The sequence below is a fragment of the Pleuronectes platessa genome, chromosome 21 (assembly GCF_947347685.1).
Source record: "Pleuronectes platessa chromosome 21, fPlePla1.1, whole genome shotgun sequence".
NCBI lineage: Eukaryota > Metazoa > Chordata > Actinopteri > Pleuronectiformes > Pleuronectidae > Pleuronectes > Pleuronectes platessa.
The window spans coordinates 10,312,751-10,331,308 of record NC_070646.1 but is presented as its reverse complement, the minus strand read 5'-3'; the positions used below and the strand labels follow the sequence as shown (position 1 = coordinate 10,331,308).

At 44.5% G+C, this 18,558-nt stretch overlaps 3 protein-coding genes across 6 annotated transcripts; 2 read left to right on the top strand and 1 right to left on the bottom strand.

Annotated features, from left to right (window-relative positions):
- The first annotated feature begins 519 nt into the window (after positions 1 to 519).
- On the top strand, positions 520 to 6,684 carry anks3 (ankyrin repeat and sterile alpha motif domain containing 3). Of its 3 annotated transcripts, none has more exons than XM_053413921.1 (16): positions 520 to 581; positions 970 to 1,195; positions 1,300 to 1,498; positions 2,033 to 2,154; positions 2,234 to 2,315; positions 2,442 to 2,559; positions 2,650 to 2,799; positions 2,916 to 3,041; positions 3,152 to 3,267; positions 3,363 to 3,524; positions 3,619 to 3,743; positions 3,831 to 3,972; positions 4,053 to 4,326; positions 4,717 to 4,788; positions 4,875 to 4,966; positions 5,053 to 6,684. In XM_053413921.1, exons 2-15 carry the CDS (start codon positions 1,029 to 1,031, stop codon positions 4,955 to 4,957), a joined length of 1,938 nt encoding a protein of 645 aa, XP_053269896.1. In that variant the 5' UTR covers positions 520 to 581; positions 970 to 1,028; the 3' UTR covers positions 4,958 to 4,966; positions 5,053 to 6,684. The 3 variants fall into 3 exon arrangements, with proteins under 3 accessions (XP_053269896.1, XP_053269895.1, XP_053269897.1); XM_053413920.1 differs by having other exon boundaries at positions 531 to 626; XM_053413922.1 differs by having other exon boundaries at positions 555 to 581; positions 852 to 1,195.
- A 1,172-nt stretch (positions 6,685 to 7,856) lies between these two features.
- Positions 7,857 to 14,700, bottom strand: wdr24 (WD repeat domain 24). The gene is made up of 11 exons (XM_053413919.1): positions 14,628 to 14,700; positions 13,749 to 13,835; positions 12,985 to 13,469; positions 11,931 to 12,108; positions 11,166 to 11,838; positions 10,439 to 10,551; positions 10,212 to 10,339; positions 10,004 to 10,108; positions 9,541 to 9,878; positions 8,989 to 9,173; positions 7,857 to 8,559 (listed from the first exon to the last, which is right to left on the bottom strand). Exons 3-11 carry the CDS (start codon positions 13,454 to 13,456, stop codon positions 8,391 to 8,393), a joined length of 2,361 nt encoding a protein of 786 aa, XP_053269894.1. The 5' UTR covers positions 13,457 to 13,469; positions 13,749 to 13,835; positions 14,628 to 14,700; the 3' UTR covers positions 7,857 to 8,390.
- On the top strand, positions 14,249 to 17,824 carry zgc:112496 (uncharacterized protein LOC541336 homolog). 2 transcript variants are annotated; one of them, XM_053413924.1, is made up of 6 exons: positions 14,249 to 14,733; positions 14,962 to 15,116; positions 15,858 to 15,951; positions 16,101 to 16,260; positions 16,882 to 17,034; positions 17,172 to 17,824. In XM_053413924.1, the coding sequence occupies exons 2-6, from the start codon at positions 14,992 to 14,994 to the stop codon at positions 17,354 to 17,356; spliced, it is 717 nt and encodes a 238-aa protein (XP_053269899.1). In that variant the 5' UTR covers positions 14,249 to 14,733; positions 14,962 to 14,991; the 3' UTR covers positions 17,357 to 17,824. The 2 variants fall into 2 exon arrangements, with proteins under 2 accessions (XP_053269899.1, XP_053269898.1); XM_053413923.1 differs by lacking the exon at positions 14,249 to 14,733 and adding an exon at positions 14,743 to 14,877 and having other exon boundaries at positions 17,172 to 17,812.
- The last annotated feature ends 734 nt before the right edge of the window (positions 17,825 to 18,558 follow it).

Below are 18,558 nucleotides of genomic sequence, written 5' to 3'. Positions count from 1 at the left end.
AAAGCTGCTTTGGTCCAACATCAGCAGCAGACTACTGAAATATCTATTGATAATGTGCATCACCTATTGATTCCTTATTCAGCAAAAATCAGCCAATGCTTTCCTTGACAGAAAAATTATGTTTGTACATAGTGTCGCTCCATTTTTTTGGCCTGTGACTCAAAATAAAGTTATGTGTACTTGAGACCTTTTCTTGGATGTTTTAGTGTGGACAGGAGCTGTGAGACGTCTAACTGTTATCTTCTTTTCTTAAATACTTTATATTTCTTAAAGGCACTGGGGGGTGAGACCCTCTGTTATTGGGTAGAGATTTGTTTCCGGGGTTTGGAACGAGTGTCTAAGACGGAAACTAAAATCTTAAACAAACAAACTTTCCCCCAAAATCCTAGGGCTGCAGGTTTAGGATAAGATTACAGTAGATGCATGTACAGGCACTGACTTACACCGGTGCAGCTTAAAAAAAGGTTCACCAGTGCCTTTCAAACAGGAAAAGGTGGGGCGTGGTTCAACACGGACACAGTTGAGTGTGACACCCAACACCAAAAAGTTAGATCCGCTGAGAAAACAAACTCCTGCTGCCTGTAAGTGTTGAACCCATTGTGTTTACATCCGCTGTTCTAATGCGAGTAAGTTTGTTGTTTACTTGTTGTGTTGATTGAAGATGGGGTAAAGTCTAAACTGGGCTTGACGTGTTCTCGCTAAGCTAACGTGAAAGTAGCTAAAAGAGCAAAGTTGGAGTTAGCTGGAGACGGATGAGAAAGAAGTTACAGTTTAGCTTAGCCTAAAAGTATTTTTAAAGGAACCGCAAGTCTGAGGGAGGCTTTTATTTGTGTGTTTATTACAAACTGAAGCTGCACCAGCTGTGACTCCTGCTTTCTGCGGCTCCGGAAACACACATTGAGAGAGTGAATCCAGCGGTTGTGAACATGTCATGGCGACGCTGAGCCACAGGATCCCCTCTGTTATCAGGTGTGAGGAGGCACGAGAGAAGAAGAAGGAGAAGGAGGAGAAGAAGAGTCTGAGGAAACATGTCTGAGCTGAGCGACGAGGCCAGTGAGTCCGAGCAGCTGGGGGTCAGCCTCTCCCTGTGGCTGGGAGAGTCCCTGGTGCGACCCGAGGAGCTGGACGTGCCCCTGGACCTCCACACCGCCTGCTCCATCGGCCAGTACGACGTGGTGGCAGAGGGCATCAAGAAGTGGGTGTCTCACTATCCTCCACCCCCCACACACACACTCTCCTGGGATGTCCACTTCCTTATATATACACACATATTAATCAAAATGTGTGGTTTGTTTGCAGACGTGAGGTGAATCTGGACGGCAAGAACATTGGAGGATGGACGCCGCTCATGTATGCAGCGTACATCGGACACGACAACATCGCAAATCTCCTGCTGGAGGCGGGAGTGAACGTCAACGCCACCACGGACAAAGGTCTAACCCCACTGATGCTGGCAGCCAGCTGTGGCAATGAAAGCATCGCCTACTTCCTGCTTCAGGTACAACATGATCCCCGGATAGTATCGGTTCATGCATACAGCAGCAGGCATGGTCAGGGGACATCCACTGGTCCTTCAGGGGTTGTGAGGGTCCCTGGCAAAAAGGGGAATTATTTATTTTCACCATAAGTAGCACAAATGTTAGGATGTATGAAGATTTTGGTCCTGATTTTCATTCACTTCCTGTATTGTGGTCTAGTTAGTGTCGGTTACCGGGTCCTTGGAGTTTGGAAGTTTGAGAGCCACCGCTGCACAGGAGAAAATAAAATCTTTCACTGTGATTGGATCGTTTGTTTGTGAGAAGCGTTGCATCAGTTAACTGTAGTGATGCAGCGCGAGACACGGAAGGAAACAAATGTTAGACAAGGACAGCTGAGGACAAATTAACACATAAGAACAGAATTTGTATCCGTCTCCAAGAAGTTTCAAATCTTCAAGTTGATTTTCACAGTATAAAATGAATGAAATACAAATTCCGTTTATTTAATTTAATGTTTTACCACTTAGACTTTTGTTTTCTCTTACCTCAAACAGCATGGTGCGCAGTTGGAGCTGAGGGACTCTCTGGGCTGGACGGCTCTGTTACATTGCACGAGCACCGGCCACCAGCAGATGGTCAAGTTCCTGCTGGACAACAATGCCGACGCCAATGTCAAGTGAGCCTCCTCCTTCCTCCCAACACCTCGATCCAGACAAAGAAACGTTCTTTTTAATGTTGTTTTCTTTCAATAACAGGGAGCCAGGGTCTGGTTTCACTCCCCTGATGGAGGCTGCTGCTTCTGGACATGAAATCATACTTCAGTACCTGCTTGATCACGTGAGTGGGTGTCCATTTATAAAACAGGCTCTCATGGACTTGCCTGCTCGTTGGGAATGTGTGATGACCAAATTGTCCTTCTGCTGATATAGCGGTAATGCCTTATGTGGTTTTATTCATTTACAGAAAGTTAAAGTAGATGACCGCAACGCTAAGGGAGAGACTGCCCGTGCCCTAGCCATGATGTACGGCTACACCAAGATCGTCAGCCTCATTGACTCACGTTCTCCCAGAAGCAAACCAGGTGCCTTTCTCCACCAACATCACACCGTTTATTTTTACAGAATGAGTTGTAATAATCTTTTCTCTGTCATTATCCGATCCAACCCGACAGGACACTTTGAAGACCTGAGCTCCTCTGAAGACTCGGACAGTGCACCCCCGAGGATAAGGCCCAGTCGAAACCGAGCTAAAGGCATTAGCATCCACGATGGGCCCCAGGCCATCGCCAAGTTTCGAGTAGGAGGCCCCAGCAAACCGTGTGGTAACGTCACGTAATATTACCCAGTCTGCCAGCCGGTAGCCATGTTAAGAGTGTGGTGCTTCTGTGAATTACAGAGGTGGATTGACAGTTTGTTAATGTGCGTCTCCTCCTCACAGAGCCTCCTGCTGTTCCACCAGGCTACGTGACCTTCCGTGATATTGGTGAACAGACTGAGGGCCTCTGCTACCGGGACGTTACCTCGCCTATCAATGAGCTGGATGGCCAGAGCAACAGCAGCAGAGGTGAGAAGCGTAGCTACAAGTGTTTTGTGGCCTCCGAAAAACATCTGCAATAAGCCATTTTCAGACATGAACTCTGGAGATGTAAATACTTTTCTCTGTTGCCGCTGCAGATGATAGTCCATTCTTTGACAATGACATGCCCACCATGAGGAGCAGCAGTAGCAGCAGCGAAGGCCTGCCCCACGTGATCGGCCTGAAGTGGGAAGGCTCTGTGGAAAGCAACGAGGTGAACACAGAAATCCCACTGTTATGGAGGCAAACACCAGATTTGTGTTTGTGTATTGATGCGCTGTGACAGACAGATGTGCCTTTGTCCACCAGGACTCCGACCAGTGCAAAAAGAGCAGCTCGCGTCGGGTAAATAAGGGATACCACTCAAAAGGCAAGAGACATGGAATCAGCGAGGCAGCTCAGTCCAGTGCTGCAGGGAACTGTGGGATCCGCCCTCATGTTGTCCCTCCACCTTCCTACTCCGGCCCAAAGGCATGTGTGGGTTTGATTGATTCATAATGAGACCTGAATTGGTGGTTCATGTCAAGTTTATTCAGGACGTTCTCTTCTTCTCTTGTTAATGCAGGATCTGGCAGAATTTTTGGAGCAAATCGGCTTCTCAAAGTATCTACCGTTACTTGTGGAGCAAGACATTGATCTGAGGATATTTCTCACCCTAACTGAAAACGATCTCAAAGAAATAGGAATCACGTAAGAGACCTCAGGCTTTCATATATACTCCTGCACATGCAGTATGTGTATATATGGCAGGGAGTAATATCCATTCCTTTCGTCAAGATTGTTTGGACCCAAGCGTAAGATGACCTCGGGTATTGCAAGGTGGCACAGCAGCGCTCGACCCCCCAGTGATGCTCTGGAACAGGCTTACGCCGACCAACTTGAGGCTGAGATGCAAGAGATGGCAATTCAACTACACAAGGTAACGACAGAGTAAACACAATGTAACAGCCAGACAAACACTTTGATCCACATCTGACCGACTCCCTCTCCCTTCTGTAGCACTGCGAGGAGGCCGAGAGCCTGCAGAGCCAGGTGTCTCAGGAGAAGGAGCTGCGCACTGTGATGGAGGGATGCCTGATGGAGGACAAGATGGCCTGGAGGAGGGTCCATACTGAGCTGGTGGAGAATCACCGGCTGACTCAGGACATGAGCGCCACACTAGCGAAGGCTAGGACCTGCTGTGCTGACCTGCTCTCCTGCTTTACCACTGATGGCAATGGCAGCGCTTATACTGGTGTGGAAGATAAAGCAAAGGATGATGTCAGTGTTAAAGGTGAGGAATTACCCCCCCCAGGCAAGTGAGGTCGCAGGGTTACGCAATAACTACGGGACAGATTACCATTAAACCTGGTGGAAGGTATGACTCAGGAAAGAACCAATGACATTTTAGTGCCGATCCAGGAATTTTATTTCACATTCTCTGCAACGTTTCCCACAGAATTCATTCAATCTATGTTTTGGTTCATTATGAAAAGGTGGCAGGACAAATTTAAATATGGCGAGCCGCCACAGGCCAGATTCTTAATGGAAAATTCTTCTTTGATGAGATAGGGCATTAGTCTTGGTGGAGGGATGCACTTTCAGAGCTCCCTTCCAGTTGTGTGCGAGTGACTGAATAACACTTTTGATTCTCTCCGATTTGTGATTCTTTTTTTCCTGGTAGCCGCGGACAGCCTGAAATGCTCCAGTGTTGTCGAGCTAATCAAGAAGCTGGATTCCTATGAAGATCAGCTCGGTAAGATGCTGTAATGCTCAGTGATTTGAATGTGTTGCGTGTTATTGGGGCTGTTGTTAATGCTGCTGCTTGGTTCATCATAACAGAAGGGACCCTGAAAACAGTGCAGCAGAGCCTGAGGCGACTGAGTGCCCCTGAAAAAGTGTCCGACAGCTGGGAGCGGCCTTAACATGTCCAGGTGAGTCTGGACTGGATGGACACGACATTGCGGGAAGAATTCAACAGCTGCTTAAAGACGACAAAGTAACTCGCTGTTCTCTTCAGGGATCTCTGACATTATTCGACGGAGGGTGATCTCACCACCACCCTGTACAAGCGCACTGCAATGGGAGAAGGCCAAAGATGAGGACAGCCCCCCCCAACCCCCCATACCCATGGGCTTGACACAGCAGACCTGCCGCCGTCTGTTTAAGGCTGATAGACCCGAGCACGACGGATGTGGACAAGGCCACGGTTAACTGCAGCTGCTGCAGGGAAATGACAGGCAGGCAGGGCACCTGACCCCGCTAGTTGCGTTGTGAAAATGCACAGAGAGGAGGAGGAGGAGCTGATCATGGATCAGTGGCTGAAATACTGTGAAACATTTCTCTCTCCTGAATATGAAATGTGGTTTGAATATGCCACCAGGGGAAGAGGTACATTTCTTAAAAGTAGAGAAGTCAGTTCAGTTCGAATAAGTTCTGCAGTGAAACTTCGTGATTGGAATGAAATCTTCTCATTTGTATGCTGTTTGAATATAATGTCCTGCTGAATGCATTTCAAGGAGCTGGAGATAAAGACGTTAAAGTTACAGCAATTTAGACACTTTTCAATCCATGTGTGGTCTAGGGTTAGGTATCGTAGTATTTGAATGAATCCAGTTCGGGTCCTTAATGATTCTCGATTCCAATTCATTAAAGGATGGGGTCAAAACATTTTACGTGATGCTTTAACAGAAACCGTTTTTAAAAACCTTTGCACAAGTCACCTTCTCAACTGACTTCAGTGCAGGGAACCTGGAAATGAATTTCAAACAGTTTCTGTTATTAGGGCTCGGAGCACTGACAGTGGGAGGATCCTATTGTTTTTGCTTAGATTATTAAATGATATGATTCAATCTTTTTTTAAATTTTTTTCCAGCAAGCAACAGTCCATTCATTTCCACTTTACAGAGAGCAGTGTGTGGGTGTTTATGAGAGAGGAGGAGGAACGTCTGTGAGTGGTGCTTGCAATTGGACCAAATAAGGTTAAGACAAATGTTACTTAATTTTCACTTACCTGATTGCAACAAGGTCCTGGCTGTTGACTGAGGAGGATGACTGGGTTTGTGAGGGAGAGGGAGACTGGTGTGTGGTCATGTTAGTTGCACAAAATAAGTTGGCACTGTGCAGACCCCCTCGTCTTTTGAACACTTCCTGGGTCCATCATGATGCTCATGGGCGGCTTATCCCAGAGTTTTGTACTTGCCTGTAAGTTATCTTCAAATAGTTCTGCTTAGGGCAGAATTGTCCAGTCCAGAGAGAGCGCCAGGGCCAGTGTAGCTTGGGAGATGCAGTGATGCTTTCAGGAACCGATAAGCAGAATCAGAACTTACATTTCTTAATGATTCCATTTGAATTGGAAATCTAGAATCGCTTTTTCGATGCCCACCCTACTGTGGACAGTTAGGAGTCAAATAACCCCGGAGCTGAGACTTTTATCTGTGCAAAATACAAGTTTTAATTCTTTTTCAAAGCACAAATAATAGAGCAGTTTCAGATTTCACTCAGTGATGCTGTCAAGTAGTTCATCTTGTGGATTCATTGTGTCTTCTATAGCAAGACCCTGTTTTACCCTGAACTCCGTCAAAGTCTTTTCAATGCTGGATATCCGTGGATGTATTTAAACTCAAATAAATCCCAGTTTCCTTACAGTAAAGATGGATTCTGTCATTTTTCGGGTTTGTTTTAAATTGACACATACATGTACTTTACATAGAAATTAAACAAACCGACTCTCCAAGACCACTTTGGATTTACAGTGCTCACTGAGCTTTGCATTATACTGCGGCAGATTTGTGGAATATAAGAGTCTGTGAATGTTTTAAATATTTGCTTCTTCAACCACCACTGAATAGATCTTCATATCTTTGACTGAGCCTGGAGGTCAGGAATCCCCCTGCTGGTAGTTGGGATGTCCTCTTAGGGAGTACATCTGGAACTCAGCTACTGTGCCCAGGGCCTTGGCTGCAAATTGATGTGATGACAGTTTATGTTCAGTAACAACCTTGGCACGATGCGGCTGTTGGCTGCAGCAGCTGATCCAGACACAACAGCCTCCAGCTCGCAGGTTTTTAAAATCAGCACAAACTCCAACCAGCGCAGCCGTCGTAATAGACAGAACATCCTTTTACTTAAAGTGAAATATTGATTTATGACATTGATTACCAGGAAATATGGATTACTGCACTAATGTTACGTTAAGCTGCCATAGGGGTAAGAAGTGATGTCCACTAACTGCACTTACTCCGTAGCTTTAAAATGACCCATGTGTCCCGACTCTCACTCTAGTAGTTATGTTCTCCTGCTGATGGCAAACAGGAGGGAGAGACCGGCACTTGTGAAGCTGAGCAGCATCTGTTGAGACAGAACTGATAAAATATTCGACATCTTTCAGTGATGATTTACTCATCTCCTGAAAGACCGCCAGTGAAACTGACAACTAGGCTGTAAAATCCTCCAACCAGTCGCCATCAGGCCGTGCAGAGCCTGATGGGACAAGACTCTGTCAAATTTCACCCGAGCCGAAGCTGTTCTTTTGAGCTTTATGTGAACAGAAGACGTCTCTGTTGGCTTCTACGTTTTTCTGTGGTGTTTCTCACCAGCAGCATCACATATAAACTGTGACAAGCCAATGAAGGTTACTCTGACCAGCACACACTGTGTCTGGCTGGTGGATTAGAGGCTGCCAGTTTGGATTTCTGGGCCCATGTAAAGTGTAGTAGAGGAAAACCACCATTTTAACCACCATACATGTGAATGTAGTGAAGGGTTTCTTTGGCGAATGCAGTGGACACAACAGGCGTTACATCAAGGACAACTGAACGGGTCTAGTCTGGTTATTGCTTTAATGCACTTCTTGAATAAAGAGCAATCTTTCATAAATTAATTTCTACAGTTTTTAAAAAATAGGTTTTTAGACATTATGTACAAACATTGACAATCCACGTCGGATGAGACAAACAATTCTCCCTGTACAGCCTTCAATGTTTTACTGAGAGGTTTAAAATGTATGGAAAATGCAGCAAATGTGAATTCAAGTAATATGTTGTTGAATTCTATGTATATGTATCGTAACATCTGTTCACGGACAAAAAAATAATATGACAGGTTAAAAAATTGATTCAAGTTCAAAAGTGAATCCATTCATGATTGTGTTTCTTGTGAGTAGCTGTCCGGAAGAGAACATGGAACATACAGAAAACGAATCCTCCTTCAGACTCCGCAGCCTGAGGAGTCTGATCCTCACAGAGGGATGAAGAGGTCTCATGTTACTCTGGTGAGTTGATGATGATACAGGTCTGTGTGTGGACAGATTCCCACTCCCACAGAGAAGTACCTGCATGAGCAGCAGCTGTGATGGGCTCAGGTGTACTCACACAGGTGACCGCAGCCGGCGGGGCAGTGAGTGCTGCTTTTCAGCCAGTTCATTATGTGCTCCAGATGTCCACCGTGGCTGCAGCCCTGACACCACACAAACAGTCCCTTTACCACGTGGTGGCACACTGCACACACACTGGCACACTGGTGGCACCTAGAAGAGATACACAGGGCGCTTGTCAGAATCTGTTTTCATGTCAGAGTTAAAGAAGCATTCAGTTGTATTTAATAACACATGTGAAGCAAGAGACGAAGGAAGAACACACAACTAGAATTTCTCCTTTGCAATTGTATGACTCTGCCAGCCAATAAAATAACAATTTACATCTATGTTTGTCCAACGATTTGTGCGATTGATTGTTGTCGAGGTAAAACACACAAGATACATGTAAACGATTAACTTTAAAAGGTGGTCGTATGGATTTAGTGGTGTTATTTTATCATTTTACCAATCCTTATGTTAACAGGGTCATTTACCATGAAAGAGGCCCGAGCACCTTATGGCTATTACACAAGGGTATCACACTGAACTGAACACACAAACCTTACTCTTTAATATGAAATGGTGGTGAAGTGTTCATACCTGTCACAGATCCAGCCCTTGTTACTCATTGGCCGCTTGCAGTTGCTGCAGTTGATGTGTAGTGTTGTGGACGCCTGGTTCAGGCAGGTGATGGCGCTGCACGTGCTCAGCTTGATGACCTCGTTGGAGACGTTCCACAACTCAAATCTCTGCAGCAGGTCTATGTAGGACATGTACCAGTGCTCCTGAAACGGAAACACATCTCGGTCAGTGTTTCTTAATCTATCTATCTATTAAAATTCCATTATTCAAATGTTTTAGTTATAGACAAAATATTTAAAACTTATAGTCACATTTAGGTATCTCAGTATCTCTTTAAATTGATCACCATGAATGATACCCCATAAATCAGAGTAAATATATAAGACCTGACATAGTTGATATCTGTTCAGAAAACAAATATAACATCTTTCAAATATTTAAAATTACCACAGTAAAAGCATTTTTACTTGCTTTTTGCCTCAGCCAACAAAATTGAAGTTCCTTGCCCGAGACCCATTGAAACACACATTTTAGAAAACTGATGAAGACACAATTTTTTTCCTCACTGACCTGGGTTAGGTCATCAATCTCTTTACGTATCCGGTCCCCCATGACGATGAGCACGGATACGGCCATCTGCACGTCGCCCTGCTCAGCGTAGTAGCTCAGCATCTCCCGCACTATGGGGCAGAAGAAGCTGGCCGGTAGACTTGGGCTGAACAGGGGCTGGGAGATGGAGATGAGGGAGAAGGACTCGATGGGCGTCAGGCAGGTGACCTCGGCCTCGTTGCCACTGACGTGCGGGGAGTCCGACTTGTCCTGTTGAAGGTGCTCGGGAGCGGCGGGGTTGTCCATGATCTCGTGGCGCAGCGGGAAGGCCTCCTGGGGCAGCGTGTACTCGAGCTCTTCTGTTGTTAGAAAGGGAGCAGAGATAATATTAGACAAAAGAGTGCTGAGCGCAGAGAGACTTATAAATAGCAGGTTCTGATGTGGGTAAGCCCTTAGCTTCCTCTGTGATGAGACTGGGACTGACCTGTTGGGTTGTCATGTTCCATAGAATAGAGGTCGTCATCATCTAACTCAGCATCACCGAACATGTACTCAGCCTGGCCCTCACTGCCCTCCGTCTCCTCATTTTCTGAAATTGAACGTATATAAGCGATGAATATTGTAGAAACACAAAGACCAAGATCTTGTCAATGTTTCATTCGGCTTCTAAGATGTTTAATAACTATTCTTACCTTCATTATTATTGCTGATGTGCAGGTTTCCAGGCTCCAGGTGGCTGTTGTCCTGCCTGCTCTCACCTTTACTGCGCTCCAGTCTGCTCTCTGGGCCCATCCCGGCGCCAATCTCCTTCAAATTGAAGCTGAAAACATAACGTTGACCAGGATTAGGCTGTAAATGAGTTGCATTACTTATTTATTATTAATATTTTGTAATGATATACAATAAAAAGTAAATTTACCTGTTCATTAAAGGCAAGGTGCCAAGTTTACTCAGGTTGAGGTTTTGACCGGACGCTGTGAGGTTTGCAGGGTCAGAGAACATGATTCTCAGCATGGTCCAAGTTGTGGAAACCTGTGAGTTAAGAAAAAAATACAATAAATAAAATATGGCTGCAGGACACTTCCAGTATCACAATATAGTTACAGATCGATGGATTGTGACCTTTTTAGTTATTAACAAATAAAATATACTTTTCTTGTCTTGCATTTAAACGATGTAGAAAATACTAAAGATTATGTGAAATGTTTATATAACATGATTGAGAAAATTGGATTAAAATACTCCAGGCGCTCTGTTTACTGTCAAACCTTAAAAGGAAGAGTTTGCATTCCTGTGTTACTGCTGAATTGTGGGTAGGATTTAATCGATCAGTTTATTGAATCATCTCATGTAAGTAACCCCAACAAGGATTCACTGCTTCTCAAATCTAAATGTATTCTGACTGTAGTTTCCTATGATTGTTACTGAATAGATTTATATCTTTGAGTTGTTGGTCTGTCACCTTGGGCTCCAGCATAGACCAATCAATTGATTAATACATTATTGAGCATCACAATTGCTGGTTGCAGCCCTAGTGCAAATTAGTACTTCAAGAATTGATCGTAGTGTACTGCAGTCACAGGTCATAATCTGTTAAATCTGTATTAAAATTTACAATTTGTTGACCAATCGCACTGAGGTCTCACCTGAGGTCTCTTGAGCTCCTGGGCCACCTTGGCATTGTGATCACACAGCTCAGCAAATGGCTTCCCACAGAGGAGGTAGAGTTGTGCGGTCTTGACAAACCAGTCCATGCGGTTGCTGGCCAAGTCTGTCTCGAAGACGCTGAGAGCACTGGACACGTGGGCAAACTGTTCCGTCGGGTCGGGCTTCTTGAAGAAAAAGATGGGGTAGCGGCGGTCTCCTCCGGGGTAAGGCTTTCTGCTGGGGTCACTGCTGATCAGACTCTCCTTGGCTGCGAAAGCCAAGTCACCCAACAGTCCAAAGCACAGACCCTCGGGGTTGGCCTTGTCCACTGGACGGGTGGCGTCCTTGAACATGTGCTGGTAGAGCGTGCTGTCCTTTGAGCCAGAGAGCAGGAAATGAGGGTCGTGCTGGTGGCGCCACACGATCCCTGTGGTCACGTCTTTGTGTTCCTCGAAGGTGGCAAAGGGAATGAAAGGTCTGCGAATGTCCCACACGTAGATGTTGTGGTCCACCATCATGGAGCAGGTGGCCAGATGGTACTTCCTCTCAGGCCGCCACTTGACTCGTGCGACGGAGGCGATGGTCTGGACGCAGTAGATCTCCTTGGCCCGGTTAGTAGTCATGTCCCAAACCTTCACCATCTTGTCTCTGCCCCCTGTGGCCAGCCATCCCCTAAAATAGAAATCATGCTTGAATACAAACTCCTCAAACACCAAAACAGCGCATCAAGCACAGGTCTCATTTATCATGGTCATCGGTCTGACCTGTCGTCAGGGTGCCAGTCGCAGCAGAACACAGGGCCGGTGTGGGCAGTGAACATCCGCTCGTAGCGGTCGGGTCGTCTGATGTCCCACAGCTGGACGTTGCCGTTCTCGAAGGACGCAGCAAAGGTGAAATAATCCTTCATGCTGAACTGGACGTCCCTGACACTTTCTGACTGACCTGGAGGAGAGCGCATAAAAAGGGTTATAAAAAAATCCACAGGGACATTAGCGGATGATTAAGTGTTATTACTGATTCGGAGAACTACACATTTAATGAGTCGGAGTGTAGCGAGAGGACATTAATGGATCAGTAAGAATTACCTCATAAATTCGGTGTCAATAGTTTAAATCTTAAAGTACGTATATTTTCACTTGTATTAATTAAGTCGCTCTTTTCTTGGAAGAGAATTACACAGTTCATATGTTGCACCGGCAGAAATGTGACTCTTTGTATAAAACAAGCAGCAGTGCTATGACACCCCTGGAAATTAACATTCCACTAAACCAGAGGTATGGAAGGATGGGATTTATGGATGTATGGGGCGGCAGTGGCTGAAGGGTAGAGCGGTCGTCCTCCAACCAGAAGGTCGGCAGTTTGATCCCCCTTTGGCAAGGTCCTGAACCCTGAATTGCCTCTCATAGAAAAAAGGTACTGCTAATAGATGTACTGTATGATTGTGTGAATGGAAAACTGTGCTGTAAAGCGAGTGGTCATCAAGACAAGAAAAGCACTATTTAAATACAAACTTTATACGATATATATATATATATATATATATATATATATATAGCTGTATATATATATAGAGAAAATGTATTCCTGATGGCTAACACTGGAAAATTACTGAAATATATATTATTAACCTTAACCAGGTTCCATAGGATCACACACTGAAAAGACATTAAGAGGATTTTCTTTATATCACTGCTTCTCTGTTCTTTTTCAGGCATAGAAAAGTTAAGTTATACTTGCAGTAAAGAAATAATTACAATCCAATGCTTCATTAGATTAGATTATTAGCATTAGATCCCCTTGACGGCCTCATATCACTACCTGAGAACGTGCTGACAGATTCCTTCTTGCGCAGGTCGAAGCACTTCATGAAGCCGTCCTGCGAGCCGCTCAGCAGCATGTACACCTCTGTGGGGTGGAAGCACACCTTGTTGACGGTGCGCTTGTGCTCGGTAAACAGCTGGTCCTGCTTGTTACGAGACGGTTTCCCCAGGTTCCAGGTGACCACCGCCCCGTTGGTGGCGGCTGTGGCCAGCAGGTTCTCCTCCATCTGGTGCCACATCACATCGGCGCAGCTGAAGTTGAGCGAGGGTTTTCGACCGACACGGAGATTCAGCTTCTCCACAAACTGCTCCTCCTCAAGCGCGTAGATCTTGAAGATGTTGCGGCCGGCCACCACCACCTGCGAGGCGTCGCGGCACACGCTGATGGCGTTGGCCGACGCGTCCAAGTGGCAGAACATTGTTCGGCCGGTGATGGCATTGCTGCTGAGGGCTGTGGTAACACGTGACATCTTCTCCACGTTCCTGGTGTAGACAGAATAAAAATAAAATTGAGTGCCAGAACCATCAGGAAAACAACACCGTCACTTGTTACTTGCTGTGGTTACGTCTGCCCTAGTGCCAGCTGAAAAAGACATGTGAAACTCCTGATATCCACCAGAGGGTGGCACTATAGCTAAATAAAACCTTAACTTCATACAGTCCTTACAGATGCAGGAGGGATGGCACTGTATCAAACAGAGTTAATGAACAGTTTCATGCAAACTTAAACACTTCAGACAATGAAGGATCTACAGTACTTACTTGATGAAGAACCACCGGCCTCTTCAGTATCTGCAGCAGCACAGAGTCTTCCTCATGTGCTCCCATGAGAGACAACTTGCTTGTTAGCTGGAGAGAGACAAATGCAATGGACAAAGTGAAACTATCTGCATTTATTGTTAGGGCAAATATTTCATATATGACAAATAAATCTATACAATTTTCACTATTGAAGTGCACAGATATCAATAAGTATAAATTATTATTTAACAGTGATTAATATGAGGTTATGCTTCATCTTTCACAGATTTAAATATGAGAAATCCGCATTTGATTTTCTTTCTAAACATAAACCATCATAATGCATCAAACAAACGATTGCAGACTTGCTGGTGTATCATGTATCAAACGCTCCCTTCTCTCTCCAGCATTGAAAAGCTGCTTAAAACGGGTTGGTTTGATTCGTTCACCTCCGCGAGCGTTCGATTGACTCATCTCTGCCTAATATTCACGTGAGTAAACAATGACAGTTGAGAGGAAAACAAGCCAACCCATGTGACTTCACACAGAGGTGGGCGCTTCAACCCTAACACCACGTGCACCACTGCTTTCGTGCTTCGATGGCGTTTCGTTAAAGTCAAATCTCCGGTTAAACTCCACCAGCTGAACGTCCGTCAGCTGTGTTCATCTGCTACACACACACACACACACTTTACTGGAGCTGCACCATAAACATCCCTGGAATGTGATGCTAATGCTAACTAGCATAGCTTCCCGAGCACCCTTCCTCCCACAGGCGAAACGCGCATGACGCCAAGTTTCCAGGCGTGTCAGAAGATTCGCGATCTGTCGTGAATGCGGTGTTTTGATAGAAAACGCTTCCACGTGAAGAAAAACAACAAAGAGTGACGGGGGACGAACCTTGAGAAACTGTTGCTCGCAGCCCGAGGTACCGGAAGTAGTAGTTTTGCAGCGTGATATCGCGAGATTTCAGAAACCTCGTGGCTCCGGGACCATGATGCTCTGAGTGGGTGGAAACAGCGGAAGCATCAAGACACTACAGTTCATTCAGGAATTCTGCTCACTCCCATGTGCTGTTTTATAGTGTGTGTCCTTCAAACGTGGCTGAAAGCTGGATTTAAAGGATTACACCACACAGAGGCAGTTTAAGGTGTTAAATGTTCGAGTCCATTCATTTAAATCAGCTTTTCCTAAGTGGCAGGTCCTTCACACAGTGTTTTTCATGTGTTCACAGGTTATTGGTGTGTGAGCTCTCTCCTCCACTATGAGTGATCTGTTTTCCTGTGAGGAGCCAGCTGCATGGAGGAGTGTGCAAGACAAGTACTGGGATGTAGTGGAGGCTAAGTCCAAAAGCAAGAAACCTGGAAAACTGCTGATCCTGGAGAAGTGGTGATCCTCCTCCCCTGTCCTCCTCCATCTTAGAGTTACAGTAACAACACCACACTTAGTGATCAACTTGATTTATATACAGCACTTTTCGCGACAAGGTTACAAAGTGCTTAACAGAGAGAAAAATGGAGGTTAAAACTTTGTAATGCTTTAGTTATTTATCTTTAAATCTGTATTTATATTTGGCTTCTATAATCTGCCTCGGTTACTTGTATCTTTCAAGCCTCTTATACTTAAAATACTTGTATTGTCAATATCTCCATTAGCACAAATTAAATAAAATTCAAGATCACTCAAGCCGCAGCAGACTTCACCCACTCTGAGATATCAATTCCATTAATGTGCCAAATTATTTTGATCAAGATCTATGTATTATTCTTCAGGAGTATTGTGAAAATGTTAAACAAAATACCCCATCTTGCAGCGGTAAAAATATATAATTGCTAGGTCCACCCCCCTGATCCGGACCTGAACACAACAGTGTTGCCCTGAATATTATATATTGACTTCCTCTTATCTACTTGTATGTTTGCACTCACTGTTTCAGGCGGCAGAATTAATTCAATACAGTTTTAGCCACTTCCCTCATGTACAAGTCTCTAAACATCAAGTTTGCACAGTACAGACTATCTGTTGTCTTTCTTGTATATGACGTCTAAGATATGAATTGAGTTATGTTACCCTTGCTATGGATATGGGATTAAAGCTAACTGATTCTAATCTCTGTGTGTCCCTGGTAAGGTACCAAGAGGAGCTGCCCATGCTCATTTCAGGTCGATCTGACAAACATGTCACTCTGTCAGAGCTGGTGAAGCTGATGGAGTGGAAGCTCACAGTAAGTCGAGTCTAGACACTAAATCATAACATTCCCAAGAAACAGAAAATACGCCCACACGAGAGATTTTCTCCTTAGTGTGGGTGTGCACCGATAGTCTTAACAGCACTCAGCCGTGTCCTTGAGTGGCTCCGTGTTCTCTTCTGCAGAGAGGGAAGTTCAGGCCGAGGCTGCAGCAGCTGGTGGCGTCCAACGGGGAGGATACCGTGGAGAAATGTTCCAGACAGGCCTTCAGCCTCCTGCCTGATGTGCAGGCAGCGATCGCAGAGCTCAGCTCCCTCAAAGGAGTCGGGCCAGCCACTGCTTCAGGTTAGCACAGCGTCTAGTTTCTGTCTCTGATTGTCTCGCTGTGCAAAACCTGGATCCAGCCAATTGAGAAAGTCTAAGAATTCATTCTAACAAAAAGGTTTCTGTGATCAATAAAGACGTTTTCAGACACGAAGTCGAGAAAATGTCTGGAACAGTTAGGTGTAGGTAGAGCATGCGGGAGGCAGGACAAGAGTTCTGACATTAAATCACAGCACGTCGACACTTTGTCAGCTTTTATCACCAAAAGCTATTAAATCTCACTGTCTTCCCAATTGACCCAATTCATTATCTGCATCTTATATGGCGCCTCTTCTTCATCCAGACATATTGGTCTTCTTTTTGTCTTTTCTGTTAACACGCCCACTCTCATGCTGTGAATTCTCCCGAACTTTTTCCTTCTGTATTCTCACATAGGCTCACTCGTACATTTTAATTGACATTTTACCAGGGCACTGGCAGGAACGTTAAAGGAAAGTTTCCGGTGCACTTTTGAAAGCAGCTTGAGTTTATGAGTGTTCATACTGGTGGCCCTGGTAACTGGGACTCACTGTTTGGACAAGCAAAGCTAAGTTCAGCTTCATTCAGCATAGCTTGTTGCTGACCTGTGAATTTTGGTTCCAGCTGTGTTGGCTGCAGGAGCTCCAGAACAGACTGCATTCATGTCTGATGAAGCCATGGAGAGTGTGCCGGGACTGAAGCCCATCCAGTACACAGCCAAGCATTACGCGCTGTACCTGGGCAAGATGGTCGAGAGAACAAAAAAACTAAACAAAGGTGAGGTCATGACGGGAAGATTTAATACACAAATCAAGACACTCCTACTACTGGACGCTTTTCACCGCCAGGTTGTGTATAAATAAACTTGCCTTAATATTCTGCACTGACGCCATCTGCCCTCCTCTTCTCCTCAGTGGATCCGCAGCGGGACTGGACGCCCCACAGGCTGGAGCTGTGTTTGTGGGCGATGCGCGTCGCCACTCAGCTGCAGCTCCCACTAATCAAGGAAGTCGATGTGAAGGGAGGTGGTGCCACGGCGGCAAAGGGCTCGGACTCCGACACTGACCACAGACCAAAGAAGAAGCTCAAAACAAAATGAAAGATTTTAGTATTAATCTTGGATGTTTGTCAGTTTTTGTATTTTTCCAATGTAATAAAGACTTAAATTTAGTTTACCATGCATTTCTTGAGGGGTTATTGTTAATGGTGATAATCAAGGATGCAACAAACGATTGCTTTCATTTCATATTTTGTGGATTGACTAATTGAATCTTAACATACAGCTTCAAATATGATCTATAAAAATTTCCAAGGTGCTTCCTCAAATATCTTTTTCATTCAACCAATAGTCTAGCCAGGGATGTCAAGATAATACAACAACCAGGAAATATCTACATTTAAGGAAATACAAATTTTTGGTTATTTACCTAAAAATTATGAGAATTGTTGCTGATCTATTTTCTGTTACTTTACTATGTGATGATTGATGATGATGATGTCTTTGTGCTGAAACACATGAAAAACAGTGGGATGTTGCCACAGTATTGTTCTTTATTTATATTGTTTCTAAATTAAAGCAAAGTACAATGAACAGTACAAAATAAAACAAAATATATTCATATATATACAATATAAAATGGTTCCGTTCAGAACATTTAAAAAGTACAATAGATTGTGAAATAATTAATGAGGACTTTGATATAAATTATCCATATGTAAATTTAGTTTTCCTTTAGTTTCCTCATGACCGAGAGAAAAATAGGCTCTTCTGCTTTTTTTCTTTTTGTAAACGCTGCGTCGGTCCGACCTCCTGTCGGGTCGTGAGAGGTCGAACCTCTGAAGCTTGGCACCATGTTGTCAATACAAGTAAGCAGCTCATGAAAAACTACCACAGCAGCACAGATATGACTTTTTTCTTTTTTTTTTTTTTTTAATTCTAAAGCTACAGAGGGAAACGGCTCGCACTTAAAGAAACCACCTGTGATATCTCCGTGACCTCGAGTGGCTCAGGCAGTATTTGTGAACATAGGGAGAATCTCTGAGCGATGTTATGAACCGTTGGAGGAGGTTTGCAGCTGCTCTTAGAAAAGTCAAACTCTTATTTCAAGAGAATCCACATGACAACCAAAACACTCTTTCCTCCTCTAAACATGTAAGTTTGGATCGATTGTTGACTTGATCACAATCCTCAGGTTTTGGGTTTCATAGATGCATGTTGGGTTTTTGTGCAGAAGACAATTTTTATTTGCAGATCTGCACAAATGACAAATCTGACATTGTGACGATATCCAGTATCAATAG